Source organism: Drosophila melanogaster, chromosome X, assembly GCF_000001215.4.
Source record: "Drosophila melanogaster chromosome X".
Taxonomy (NCBI): domain Eukaryota; kingdom Metazoa; phylum Arthropoda; class Insecta; order Diptera; family Drosophilidae; genus Drosophila; species Drosophila melanogaster.
The window spans coordinates 1,996,252-2,010,581 of NC_004354.4; the positions used below are offsets into that span (position 1 = coordinate 1,996,252).

The window sequence follows — 14,330 nt, forward strand, 5'->3', positions numbered from 1 at the left end:
AATCCACTTAATATCAGAGTACGTTGTATGCAATTAAAATGTACATATGTACATACATATGTACATTCATATGCACATTTATTGCACTCGAATGCTCATAGCTTCACAAATTGAAGAGGTATTCCAAAATGTTTTGCATTTTTAGAATCGCGTTCGTCAGCTCGAAAAAAAACTGTAATTTAAGAAAGTTCAATAAACAAAAGTTTTTGAATTCAAAATTTTCATTTCATTTCGTCATAATTGAAAAGAATTTAAAAAAAATTAATTTTCTTCTGTCTATCTTATTTTTGGTGACGTTTTTCGCCTGGGAAAAAAAAGCTTACAACTGCTTACCGAATCACATTTGAGTAAAAATTGTAAATTGTACAGTAATAATGAATTCAGGATTTCAGTGTGAGGCGTTGGCAGTGATAAATTTGTAGCATACTTTTCAACGCTAGATGTTGTGAAGGATTTGAGCCATGTAAAAATGTTGGCTAGAAAGCACAGAACCGACTGTTTGAGTTCCACGGTATTTTACAATGTTATTCTTTCGATAAGATCGTACCAAAACTGTCCTAACAAAAACACCACCAACGCCCAAAGCAACATGCACATATGTACATACATATATATGTATTTACTGCGTTCTCATATGAAACCTGTTGATCCAAAGTTATGCTTAGGTAAAGGGGAGCTAGAGGGGACTATAACAATAACTCCGACGATTAATTGGCAAAAGGTAAAGACAACGCTTTGACCCATTTCGCAGAAAGAGCAGACACACATATCATGACGCTCATATTCGAGAGTGCTGATCGATCAAGCTCGTGTAATTAACCGAATTCCTCATAAAATATCTTTTCGGCCAGATCTTTGACGTTTCGGCCGCGTTAACCAGTTATTCGCTTGGGGAAGCGAATGCAAATGATTGCTTATTTGTTTGTGTTCCATCAGCGAATCAATCCAAAAACAAAATTCGGAAAGAAAAGAAACTTCCGCAACCAATTTATGCGAACTTATTTATGCGTGCCAACCACCCATGCGGTGTCTGTAAATTTCCCAAACATAAGCCGTTGTTCTAGAAATTGTATTTACATATATCACAAGAAAAGATATTGATGGCTATTGATAAGGGGATAAGTACTACATTTAGAATGTACATTTATATTATATATATATAAATATAGAAATTGAAATGATATCTTGTAGTCTTGTAGTCCGTGTGGAATACACGTGTAAGATACATCTAAGTTACGATTAGCCCGATTTGTCCAGACGATCCACTACATATTGGCCAAGAACTAAACCAGAACCTTCGTATCTTCTCCCTTCCCTTTTCATCCCCCAGGAATTATGACACTGAGCCGTGGCCCGTACAGCGAGCTCGATAAAATGAGCCTTTTTCAAGACCTCAAACTCAAACGGCGCAAAATCGATTCGCGATGCAGCAGTGACGGCGAGTCCATAGCGGACACGTCCACCTCGTCGCCGGACCTGCTGGCGCCCATGTCGCCGAAGCTCTGCGACAGCGGCTCGGCGGGGGCGTCGCTGGGGGCATCGCTGCCCCTGCCGCTGGCCCTGCCCCTGCCAATGGCCCTGCCACTGCCCATGTCGCTGCCCCTGCCCCTCACGGCGGCATCTTCGGCGGTCACCGTTTCGCTGGCAGCGGTCGTGGCCGCGGTGGCCGAGACGGGTGGCGCGGGCGCGGGAGGAGCTGGGACAGCAGTAACAGCGTCGGGAGCAGGACCATGCGTCTCCACGTCGTCTACGACGGCAGCGGCAGCCACATCCTCGACCTCCTCGCTCTCGTCCTCCTCCTCTTCGTCATCCTCCACGTCCTCCAGCACTTCCTCCGCCTCGCCGACAGCTGGAGCCTCCTCCACGGCCACCTGCCCCGCCAGCAGCAGCAGCAGCAGTGGAAACGGAAGTGGGGGCAAAAGTGGTAGCATCAAGCAGGAGCACACGGAGATACACTCGTCGAGCAGTGCGATTTCGGCGGCCGCCGCCTCAACGGTGATGTCACCGCCGCCCGCTGAGGCGACGAGATCCAGTCCAGCCACGCCCGAGGGAGGCGGACCAGCTGGCGACGGAAGTGGAGCAACGGGAGGCGGAAACACGAGCGGCGGATCAACGGCTGGAGTGGCCATTAATGAACACCAAAACAATGGCAATGGCAGCGGCGGGAGCAGTCGAGCCTCTCCCGATTCGCTGGAAGAGAAGCCCTCTACCACAACGACCACAGGTCGTCCAACGCTCACGCCCACGAATGGGGTGCTGTCCTCCGCCTCGGCGGGCACGGGGATTTCCACAGGAAGCAGCGCCAAGCTGAGCGAGGCTGGTATGAGTGTGATACGGTCCGTGAAGGAGGAGCGCTTGCTCAACGTATCCAGCAAGATGCTGGTGTTCCATCAGCAGCGGGAGCAAGAGACCAAAGCAGTGGCGGCTGCAGCAGCAGCAGCAGCGGCGGGCCATGTGACGGTTCTAGTGACGCCATCGCGCATCAAATCGGAGCCACCGCCGCCGGCTTCACCCTCCTCTACATCCAGCACACAAAGGGAAAGGGAACGGGAACGCGATCGAGAGAGGGATCGCGAAAGGGAACGCGAGCGGGACCGGGACCGGGAACGGGAACGGGAACAGTCCATCAGCTCCTCGCAGCAGCACCTAAGTCGGGTCTCCGCCAGTCCACCCACTCAGCTGTCCCACGGCAGCCTGGGACCCAACATTGTGCAGACGCACCATCTTCACCAGCAACTCACACAGCCGCTGACGCTGCGCAAGAGCAGCCCGCCCACAGAGCACCTGCTCAGTCAGTCCATGCAACATCTCACACAGCAGCAGGCGATCCACCTGCATCACCTACTTGGCCAGCAGCAGCAGCAGCAGCAGGCGTCGCATCCCCAGCAGCAACAGCAGCAGCAACACTCGCCCCACTCCCTGGTGCGGGTGAAAAAGGAACCGAATGTTGGTCAGCGGCACTTATCGCCGCATCACCAACAACAGTCGCCACTCCTGCAGCACCACCAACAGCAGCAGCAGCAGCAACAACAACAGCAACAGCATCTGCATCAGCAACAGCAACAGCAGCAGCATCACCAGCAGCAGCCCCAGGCACTGGCCCTGATGCATCCGGCTTCCCTGGCGCTAAGGAACAGCAATCGGGATGCGGCCATTCTGTTTCGGGTGAAGAGCGAAGTGCACCAGCAGGTGGCCGCCGGGCTGCCGCATCTGATGCAGTCCGCTGGTGGGGCAGCGGCCGCCGCCGCAGCAGCTGTGGCCGCTCAGCGAATGGTATGCTTCAGCAATGCCAGGATCAATGGCGTTAAGCCGGAGGTGATTGGAGGACCGCTGGGCAACCTGCGGCCCGTGGGCGTCGGTGGCGGAAACGGAAGTGGCTCCGTGCAGTGCCCCTCGCCGCATCCATCCTCCTCGTCGTCATCCTCGCAGCTGTCGCCGCAGACGCCCTCCCAGACGCCGCCCCGAGGCACGCCCACCGTCATAATGGGCGAGAGCTGCGGGGTGCGCACCATGGTCTGGGGCTACGAGCCTCCGCCACCCTCGGCGGGCCAGTCCCACGGCCAGCACCCGCAACAGCAACAGCAGTCGCCCCACCACCAGCCGCAACAACAACAGCAGCAGCAACAACAGCAGTCGCAGCAGCAACAGCAACAGCAGCAGCAACAGTCGCTGGGCCAGCAGCAGCACTGCCTCTCCTCGCCGTCGGCGGGATCGCTGACGCCCTCCTCTTCGTCCGGCGGTGGTTCGGTATCTGGCGGCGGAGTGGGCGGACCACTCACACCCTCCTCGGTGGCGCCGCAGAATAACGAGGAGGCCGCCCAACTCCTGCTCTCCCTGGGACAGACACGCATCCAGGACATGAGATCACGGCCACACCCCTTCCGCACACCGCACGCCCTTAATATGGAGCGGCTGTGGGCGGGAGACTACTCGCAATTGCCGCCCGGCCAGCTGCAGGCTCTGAATCTCAGTGCCCAACAGCAGCAGTGGGGCAGCAGCAACTCCACGGGTCTTGGTGGCGTAGGCGGCGGCATGGGCGGACGCAACCTGGAGGCGCCGCACGAGCCGACCGACGAGGACGAACAGCCGCTCGTTTGCATGATCTGCGAGGACAAGGCCACCGGCCTGCACTACGGCATCATCACCTGCGAGGGGTAAGTACGTGCTAGGCATTAAGTCAGCTTTCCACTTCTAAGCGTTTCTAAATCTTGGACATGGTAAGCAAGATAAGCCAAAGCTCCGTCAACATCAATGCTACCACTTTGCCCCGCATGGCTAATAATCTTGGAATTCTCCCGACAGGTGCAAGGGCTTCTTCAAGCGGACGGTGCAGAACCGACGAGTCTACACCTGCGTGGCGGACGGCACCTGCGAGATAACCAAAGCACAGCGCAACCGTTGTCAGTATTGTCGATTTAAGAAGTGCATCGAGCAGGGCATGGTGCTGCAAGGTGAGTACTTAGTCCCCTGGCAGGACCTCAAGGATGCCTAAACAGGAAACCGTTCCATTTCCTTTCAGCCGTTCGCGAGGATCGCATGCCGGGCGGTCGCAACAGTGGCGCCGTCTACAATTTGTACAAGGTGAAGTACAAGAAGCACAAGAAGACCAATCAGAAGCAGCAGCAGCAGGCCGCCCAGCAGCAGCAGCAGCAGGCGGCGGCGCAGCAGCAGCACCAGCAACAGCAGCAGCATCAACAGCACCAGCAACATCAGCAACAGCAGTTGCACTCGCCGCTCCACCATCACCACCACCAGGGCCACCAGTCGCACCACGCGCAGCAGCAGCACCACCCACAGCTGTCGCCGCACCACCTGCTGTCGCCGCAGCAGCAGCAACTTGCCGCCGCGGTGGCAGCAGCTGCGCAGCACCAACAGCAACAGCAACAACAGCAGCAACAGCAGCAGCAGGCCAAGCTGATGGGCGGCGTGGTGGACATGAAGCCCATGTTCCTCGGCCCCGCTTTGAAGCCGGAGTTGCTGCAAGCACCCCCCATGCACAGTCCGGCCCAGCAACAACAACAGCAGCAGCAGCAGCAGCAGCAACAGCAGGCCTCGCCGCATCTCTCGCTTAGCTCACCGCACCAGCAGCAGCAGCAGCAGCAGGGACAGCACCAAAACCACCACCAGCAACAAGGTGGGGGTGGCGGAGGAGCTGGTGGAGGAGCTCAACTGCCGCCGCACCTGGTGAACGGAACGATACTGAAGACGGCCCTAACCAATCCCAGCGAGATTGTACATCTGCGCCACCGCCTCGACTCGGCGGTCAGTTCGTCCAAGGACCGACAGATCTCGTACGAGCACGCCTTAGGCATGATCCAGACACTGATCGACTGCGACGCGATGGAGGACATAGCCACACTGCCGCACTTCAGCGAGTTCCTTGAGGACAAGTCGGAGATTAGCGAGAAACTGTGCAACATCGGCGATTCCATAGTCCACAAGCTGGTGTCGTGGACAAAAAAGTTGCCCTTCTACCTGGAGATCCCGGTGGAGATACATACCAAACTACTGACGGACAAGTGGCACGAGATCCTTATCCTGACCACGGCCGCCTACCAGGCGTTGCATGGCAAGCGGCGTGGCGAGGGAGGAGGCAGCAGGCATGGTTCGCCGGCGTCAACGCCACTGAGCACGCCCACTGGTACGCCGTTGAGCACACCGATACCCTCGCCCGCCCAGCCACTGCACAAGGACGACCCGGAGTTTGTCAGCGAGGTGAACTCGCACCTGAGCACACTGCAAACCTGCTTGACCACGCTAATGGGCCAGCCGATAGCGATGGAGCAGCTGAAGCTGGACGTCGGGCACATGGTGGACAAGATGACCCAGATCACCATCATGTTCCGGCGAATCAAGCTCAAGATGGAGGAGTACGTCTGCCTGAAGGTTTACATACTGCTAAACAAAGGTACGTGGTTCGATTTGCAAAACCCATTCATACAGTGCTCATGTTACCTTCTCGTTCGTTTTGTAAATCCAGCAGAAGTGGAACTGGAGAGCATCCAGGAGCGGTACGTCCAGGTGCTGCGCTCCTACCTGCAAAACTCCTCGCCGCAGAATCCGCAGGCGAGGCTCAGTGAACTGCTCTCCCACATACCAGAGGTAAGTGCCCACTAACTATGTATATGTACTTCTTGGCGATTCCCATTTCCGACAAAGCCATCACCATCTGTCCTGTGATTCATCGCTCTCCCCTATCCCCTTGCAGATCCAGGCTGCGGCTAGCCTGCTGCTCGAGAGCAAGATGTTCTATGTGCCCTTCGTGCTCAACTCGGCGAGCATAAGGTAGCAGATGCTTGAGCACGGACTGCTGCCCACCGCCAACCATCAGTCGGCGCCACCACCTGGTCCTGATACGATCCCGGAGCGGCAGCAGCAACAGCAACAGGAGCGGCGTCGAAGCAGGCAGCAGCAGCACCAGTTGCTGCGCAACCTGCCCAAGATCAAGATCGAGATCGGTTCCCAGCGCGATCCGGAGGAAGAGGAGTCGGAGCAAGAGCTAGAGCAGGAGCCGGAGCAAGAGCAGGATGTGCAGTCCCGACCCTCAGCCGCATCCACGTCCATTTTGAAGACTTCACTGCTGAGCGGAGCGGCGGCGACGTTGGCCACCTTGACGGCGGCAGCCGAGCAAATAGCCCGCTCCTCGGCCAGCTGCGACACTGCCAGGGATTATTCCCAAAGCAGCAACAGCAGCAGCAATAGCAACGCTGCCACAGGAGCAACAGGAACTATGGCCAGCGGCAGGACAGGCAGCAGCAACAGTTTAGAAGAGAGCAAAAGACTTGAGCATCAACAACAACAACAACAACAGCAGCAACAACCACAACAGCATCAGCAGCAACAATATACATCAATACTACACACGGCCTTAATGTCACAGCGTTCCATGCCACCAGCGACATCAGCTACATCAGCAGCAGCGGCGGTCACATCGACGCCGACAACGGCAGCAACAACATCGCCTACGCCTGCGCATGTGCTGAAAACAGCGGTGACCTTAGCCAGTCTAAGTGAGATAGCCACAGCACGTCAGCAGCAGCAGGAGCAGCAGCAGCAACAGCAGCAGCAGCAGCAGCAGCAACAATTGCTGGCGATGCAACAGCAACAGCAACAGCTAACGAAACTGCCCAGAAGGATAATCAACTTTGGCAGCAATCACACTGCCAACACTGCCACCAAAGCATTGGGAGCGGGATCAGAAGCAGGAGCAGGAGCAGGAGTGGGCATGGCCACAGCAACGGCAACAGCAACAGTTGGACGCAATCGCCAACTGGGCCTGAGTCAGGGTCAAGTGGTGAATGGTAAGCAGAAAGAATTGTGAGCCTTGTGTTTGCGATAACGTTTGTGTACCCCTCGTTAACGCTGCCAGTCAGGACAGCACGCCTGCTCAATGGCAACTGTTGCGGCCGATTGCAGGCGACAGCAGGAACAGGGGCCAGCAGGGGCACCAACACTGCCGGCAGCAACACGGTCAACATGCAGACCCAGACCGACGATGAGTTGCTGCCGCTGTTAGCCATGCTCCCACAAGACGCTCCCACAACAACAGGAGCAGCAGCAGGAGCAGCAGTATCATTATCATTATTAGCCACAGCCACAGCCACAACCACATCTTCATCATCATCATCATCATCATCATTATCATCATCATCGACGATTTCATTAGCAACACGTGCAGCAGCAGTAATGCAGCAGCAGCAACAATGGACTGCCGTGTCGACGACGCCAGCAACAGGAGTGATGATGACGACGACGACGACACAATCACAATCACAAGCAACATTAGCACCACAACAACAGCAACTATCACTGCCACAACAAAAGCAACAATTTAATACGAGAATAAACAGAAAAACAACAATTACAACAGCCACCACAACAGCACCAACAGCAACAACAGCAACAACAACAACAACACGAAACAGCAACATCAACTTCAACAGCAACAATAACTATATGAATAACAATAATATAAACGCCGCCACTGCCAGAGCCTCTGCCTTCGCCTCCGCCTCTGCCATGGCCACGGCCACGCCCACAGGCACACCCACTGCCACGGGCCCGCGCCAGAGACCGGCCCCGCAACCGCCCCCGCCCCCGCGCACGCCCACAGCCACCTCAGCTTCTGTTACTGTAGTTGTGTTCAAAACAATGTTACCTGATGACTGAATTATTTTAGAATCGTACACATAGAGCATGTTTTATTATGATTACCACTATGATTACCACTTACGATTTACGATTACGATTATGATTACGATTATGAGTATGTCTGGATATCATTACCTATTAACTATTCATTAGTTATGGATTATCGATTATTACTATTTTTACTATTACTATTGCTACATGCATAATGTAGAGCCTAATTGATCTATCGTGTATTTTAGTTTGTCTAATTGTTGGATCCCTGTACTATATCCCACACACATACACACACTCTCACCCATATTTGATCCTCACCCCCAAACAATCCATAAGCACACACTCATACACACACACACACACACACACACATTGCCGTTACTAAGGAAGGGTATGCGCATATGCGAAGTTGAAACATTTTAATCATGTATTTTTTTTTTTTGTGTTTTTGCTGAACGGAGATGAAAGTTAAGGAGGTCGAGCAACAGCAATTAGAAGTGTTAATTGAGTAGGATTATGAGTACGTAGCGAGTATGTAACGAGTATGTAATGACTAAGTAAAGTTTACGTAGACACAATGCCACACACAGCTATAGCAAGCATTTAGGATGCGTGCATATGTCAGTTATCTATTTTTTTTTTTTAAACTAAAATCTATATAAAGTAACGAGAGAGGAAGGAAGAGCGAAGCAGGGCGGGAGATTCAACCACATAAAGTATAAATAGTAGAGCTTGAGCCAAGTAGCTAGTTTAGTGTACATCCGTTTTGGGGCAGGGAAGTAGAGCAATTTGTTGACGAGTCGGGGTGGTGGGGTGAGCGGTAACGAAGATCGGTAACGGAAGTGGAGACAAAGCGGAACCGGAAACGGGAGCTGGACTGCCAGATCGGAATCACACATCAACCATTATGAGAACTTCGCTCGCAACTCTTGCAGAATTATACTGTTAGATCCTGTTAGTTATCCAACCCAAAACTCCCAACCCACACACACTATACCTAAGTTAAGAACGCATAATCACATACTACACATAAATTACGCATAGTACATACAAAAAAGATGAAGAGAAAACGAGAAAATGAGAAAAAACAAAGATAAGGAAGATAAGAAAGAAAGAAAGAAAGAAACGAAAGGACTTTTTTTTTGTAAGCTCGATTGCGCAATTGTATATCGTAATCGTGTTGTCTTCGCAACCCCAAACGCCCCATGGCGGTATTGATGCCCGGATTGTTATCGATATCGTCGTACTACGTTTTATTTTGTAAATGTATTAATTTTGTTGATTTTTTTGCTGTCTGTACACATTTTTTTTAACAACATTTTTTAATAAATGTAATTCTTGAATATGCTTTATGTTTTTAATTTACTCTCAAACCCCACCACATTTTGAGTTTCATTTGGTTTGTATATAAAACAGATAGGAGTCACTCCATTTTACAAGTTTTCTTTATCAGAATTAACGTGTTGTTTTCAAGTCAAAATCTTCGAATTGGTAGCGAATTTGTAGGTAAGGGAATTCCATAAATAATGCCCAAAATAGAAAAACTCGCCCTTAACTATAATTCTACACACATTTTACGCGCTCTCCAATTTCTACTTGAAAATTCCTCAGTGGCGCCACCTGTATTTAGAGACTCGAAGTGTATGCACCGGAAATGGCAAAATCGGCTTGAAAGAAAATTGGAAGAATCTCTTGTGAATAGGAAAACCCGATAAAAAAAATCCTTGATGCCCAGTCCTGAAACACAAATCCTCCCGATTGAAGCTCTGTCAAATAAATAACGAATCCTAGAGCTGAGAGGAGAAACAGAAATAGAGAAATTAAGAAAAAAAAAACACGAAAACAATGTTTTTCGAACGAAACCGAGGAACAGAAGATGAGAATATATGCAAGAGTCTGACATCAAATTGCCTTCAAAGCGTTATTTTTGATTTTTTTTTCCGTAGAGTTTTTTTACGAGAAAACGATGCAAAAACCAATACGAAATACCAAATAGCAAGGATATTTAGAGTACGTATATATGTGGATTTACATAAGCGATGACATAATAATCATATGAATATGGAAAAAGCAGCAACGGACGGACGGCTAAAAGGATTAACATTTTTTGTAGAGTAATTGCAGGATAAACAGCATCTGGAGGAAAAGAGTCAAAATAAAATATTTTTGCACAGCGTGTTATCGAATAAGTGTTAGACCTTAAACGTAACTGTAATCGAGATTAAAATCAATCAAAGAACCCTTCCCCTTCCGTTCCCTTCCCTACCCATCCCTTCCCCACCTTTTTCAACCCATCCCCAAAAACTGCCAGTTTCCCACCCCGCCCATTTGATTATCAGGGCTAGGGTCAGATGGACAATTGCTCCCGCTGAAGAAGAAGAAGTGTCTTTGTAAATACATGAGTATAAGCAGTGGGACTTAGTGGGGTCTGAAGACCCCAACCGTACCATCTGGCATCTCGAGATATAACATTAGTTAGCTAATTTTAACGACTTACACTCCCGGACTCACCAACTGCAGTCACCTGCCTACCCAGCTGCGACTTTTCGTAGATACACTGTTTTACCCAAAAGAACAAGAATACAATGAATACTTAAATGCTCAACTTCACCACATGACCCACTCAGCCACTCAGCCACTCAACCACACCCGCATCCAACCCACTCCGCTTGCCTAGATCCATTTGCATCCCGGGAAGGAACCCATGTCCACCATTTCCCTATAGTGTATAGCGTGGATGCAATATGAACTTCTTATGGTGCTTAATCTGGATCTTGATCTTGAGAACAACCCAAGCCTAGAACTCAAATTATGGGACTGATGCAATGAAACAAAAAGAAAACAATGAAAAAATAAGTAAATGAGCTAGGGAAGAAATCTAATTAAACCCATATATGTATACTAGGTGTATATGTGTATTGATTTAAAGATTCAATAATTAAAAACGAAGTAGATCCTTCCATATGATAAAAGAAAAAATAAAAAAACGAGAAAAATACAGAGTAAACTCTAGGGAAAGATCTCGCTTCTGAGGCCATTGTTATACTCTTTGAATTTGTGTATACCCCAGAATAGAAAATTGTGAAACCAAATCCAAAGAAAACCAAAACACATAACAAATCGCCGTGGAAAATTATAGAAATACTGTTTTTTTTGTGCATTTCTAATTCTACATAGCGGTCGCCAGCGAGTTTTACCTTTTATATAAGTATACAATATGGTTTTTGTTTCGTTTTGGATTTGATATGAATGTTACACGATGGATTGATATTGATTGATTGATTAGTGAACGTTTGATGTAGTGGTAACCAAAAAGAATAATTTAAATGATATATTAATGTAATGCATAAGAGACGAAAACACAAACGGCAACAGAACCGCAAATGATAATGAAATGAAAATGAAATGTTAGCAAAAATAAAAAAGGACAACTAAAACAAACTAAGCCCGTAATTGAGAATTTTTAAAGCACGATTCGAGATCACATATAAATTTAATAAATTACACATGTATTAATAATGAAATGATGTATTTACGAATAAAATTAATATTATCACATGAATCATATTAAGTTATCCAGACTATTTAAAAAGCTCGGAAGGAAACTGTGACTCCATCACGATTTTGAAGGGCTTTTTGGTCACCATCTTATCTTTGTCGAAAATGAAATCACTGTATAGGCTGAGAGTTAGTAAGGTTCTGACTTGGAGAAGGATGGAGACTGGTACTTACTCCTCATTGGCCAAGGTCACATTGATGCGATCGGTGGATACCCGTGTGGGACGTATGGCTCCAAAGAAGTCTGTGATGGGCACCTTGTGCGGATCCCGGGGGTACAGATCCTTGCGCACTCCCACTGTCGAAATGCACACTCTCTTGGGGCACACTTGCAGCTGTTTTAAAATGCCAGATTCAGAAATATTGGTATTGCTTTACAGTCTTAAGGACACTCACAAATTCGCCTATGGTCCGTTTGCTAAAGGGCTGCACCTTCTCCAGGAACTCCAAGGCGTAGTAGGTGTACCGGTCTATCATGTAGACTCCAATCGATGGATCCACATGGTGCTGATGGTTGCAAGTCAAATATAAAGAAAATTACTTTCTTTCAGAGACTTACCGATAAGGAATCCTCGCCAACAAGACTGCTAGCCACTGCCAGGACATTCGGCGAGGTGAACTTCTCATAGAGCGAAGCTGCTTGGCAAGTGTCCACCATGAAGAATAGCTCATTGTACCTGAAGAAAATGAAATGATAAGATTATAAGAAAAGGGAATGTCTTTTAAAAGATTTATATTAGTAAATTCAGTCGCACCGCTTTTTCTCCCACATCTGTTGGATGCCGTCGGCCAACTCCTGGCTGGTTATCTCCTCCGAGTCCTGGAACTTGAGGAATCCATCGCCGCCGTGTCCGGTTAGGTAGATGAGCACATTGCTGCCCGCGTCCGAGAGCAGCTTCTTCGAGCGCGCCGTGCCGTTCTGGGTGCGCCCAGTTAGCAGACGCACAAAGTTCTCAACTGTCACCTCGTAGCCGCGGTAATCCACCTCTACATCGTCTCCGTACACATTGATGTGCTGGTTGGCGTTATTGTACACCTGGCCGGGCCGTGGGTTCCTAGCATTGCAGGCCATGTCGTCGGCGATCATCAGTATGATCTGGGAGTCAGGAATGCCCAGTCTCTTTACCGAGCGGTAGATAGACAGCACATTGGCCACATGCCGGTAGTTGAACCAGAATCTCGATGCGTCCACCAGCACCGCCCAGTTGTTCGTGTGTGTAGAGCGCTGAGCGGCGTCCACAAAGCCCTCCGGCAACACCGAGGTGTTATCCGCCTCCACCCGACAGCTGGCGAGGATCAGGGCAAAGATGACAACAAATTTAACAAGCATAATATTAAACATTTCTACAAGACGATAGACCGATACATAAACAACGCCTCGAGTATCGACTGCTCGATAGCACGCAGTGATAACAGCTGTGAGCAGTGTGACCGTCGATACTTTATATATAAATAATTATATTACCTATATATACTCTGCATACACTGTACGAAATTATTGGAAAGCAATCTTCATATTAAGTCAAGAGTTGTCTTAAAAACTTCTTAAGGCGCGGCAAAGTACTTTACGAATTTCTCTTGTTTAAATTGTTTAAATAGGCTCCCGACTATTTTTGTTAGTCTCTTCTTTACGAGTTTTTCTTGTTTAAATTGGATTCACGACAAATTTTTAAGCCAATAATTAATCGCCATTTGGCCTATGCTAATAGTACATTACCATTTAAAGCCATTCCCATATTTAAATTCTAGAAAATAAAATTTCGTTTTACTTCGGCACTGTTTTTCATCATTTCAACACGGACATGAATTGCTTAAATTCGTGAATCGGCATTCCGAAAATCGGGAATTCAACAATTAAGCCAGAGGGGTTATTAATAATTAACAATGTTTACAGAAGAACACCAACTAAACTAAACGCAGCAGGTAACCAGTTAGCAGGTGCAATTTAGTCAGCAATAAGCCGTTTATGGAATACCCTTACCAATTCTGCTGCAAAGTAAAAGAATGGAAGAAAACGGGCACCCTAGATGCCGAGTCAAGCAGGTTGACGAAGGGTTGGAAGATGGGCAGGGGAACGGCCAATGCTAATGGGCCAATTTCCACCTTGAATTTCTTCCCCAAAATGCCACTAAACAACTCATTTCAAACATAAAACAGTTAGGACCCGTCGAGTACGATCGAATGGGAACGGAAAATAGCTGGTTGAAATGCGCTAATGGGGCGAAAAAAGCGTCAGAAAATACAAAACCAATATGGCGGCCATTCGACACGAAAACGAATGACGCTGCAATGACGAAAAGAGGAGACCGATGAAGAGCGTGGCAACGGCGAAGAGCGCAAAATGAGTGCGCCGGTGTGCGTGTGTGAGAGGCCATCGTAAAAGCCTTGTTTGCGTGCGGAATTTAACTGTTTTCTCGCCGTCTGCGAATTGCGGGGCACTCACACACGCATATTCAGCCGCACATCTGGGAAAATGGGGAAAATCGTGGCAAGACGACAACAAATACGGGGCTTCTAAAAACTCTGCCAATTCGCCGCGATCTTTTTCTTTCTCTGTCGCTCTCTGCCGCTCTCTAATTCACGTGGGTTTTCATGTTCATATGTGTGTGTATGCTGTGTGTGTGCTT

At 49.0% G+C, this 14,330-nt stretch overlaps 2 protein-coding genes, 1 long non-coding RNA gene and 1 other non-coding gene across 12 annotated transcripts in view; 3 read left to right on the forward strand and 1 right to left on the reverse strand.

Moving 5' to 3' along the window:
* The window catches only part of Hr4 (Hormone receptor 4), a 66,017-nt gene extending 54,312 nt beyond the window's left edge, over positions 1-11,705 (forward strand). For 4 of the 9 annotated variants that reach the window (NM_001272233.2, NM_001272230.1, NM_001272227.1 and 1 more), the window contains 5 exons: positions 1,331-4,154; positions 4,303-4,451; positions 4,520-5,908; positions 5,981-6,102; positions 6,209-9,211. In NM_001272233.2, the coding sequence (NP_001259162.1) occupies positions 1,331-4,154; positions 4,303-4,451; positions 4,520-5,908; positions 5,981-6,102; positions 6,209-6,289 (4,565 nt within the window). In that variant the 3' untranslated portion in view covers positions 6,290-9,211. Of the gene's footprint in view, positions 1-1,330; positions 4,155-4,302; positions 4,452-4,519; positions 5,909-5,980; positions 6,103-6,208 lie in introns of all 9 variants that reach the window. The other 5 variants (NM_001038734.2, NM_001272229.1, NM_001272228.1 and 2 more) reach the window with 3 other exon arrangements.
* Positions 11,660-13,113, reverse strand: PIG-K (Phosphatidylinositol glycan anchor biosynthesis class K). Its single transcript, NM_130612.4, has 5 exons — positions 12,459-13,113; positions 12,263-12,380; positions 12,100-12,210; positions 11,878-12,038; positions 11,660-11,817 (listed from the first exon to the last, which is right to left on the reverse strand). Exons 1-5 carry the CDS (start codon positions 13,043-13,045, stop codon positions 11,727-11,729), a joined length of 1,068 nt encoding a protein of 355 aa, NP_569968.2. The 5' UTR covers positions 13,046-13,113; the 3' UTR covers positions 11,660-11,726.
* A 592-nt stretch (positions 13,114-13,705) lies between these two features.
* lncRNA:CR45478 (long non-coding RNA:CR45478) lies at positions 13,706-14,036 on the forward strand. Its single transcript, NR_123772.1, has one exon. It is a non-coding gene; the product is annotated as a long non-coding RNA:CR45478 (long non-coding RNA).
* A 12-nt stretch (positions 14,037-14,048) lies between these two features.
* On the forward strand, positions 14,049-14,166 carry mir-2496 (mir-2496 stem loop). The gene has a single exon (NR_047730.1). It is a non-coding gene; the product is annotated as a mir-2496 precursor RNA (primary transcript).
* The last annotated feature ends 164 nt before the right edge of the window (positions 14,167-14,330 follow it).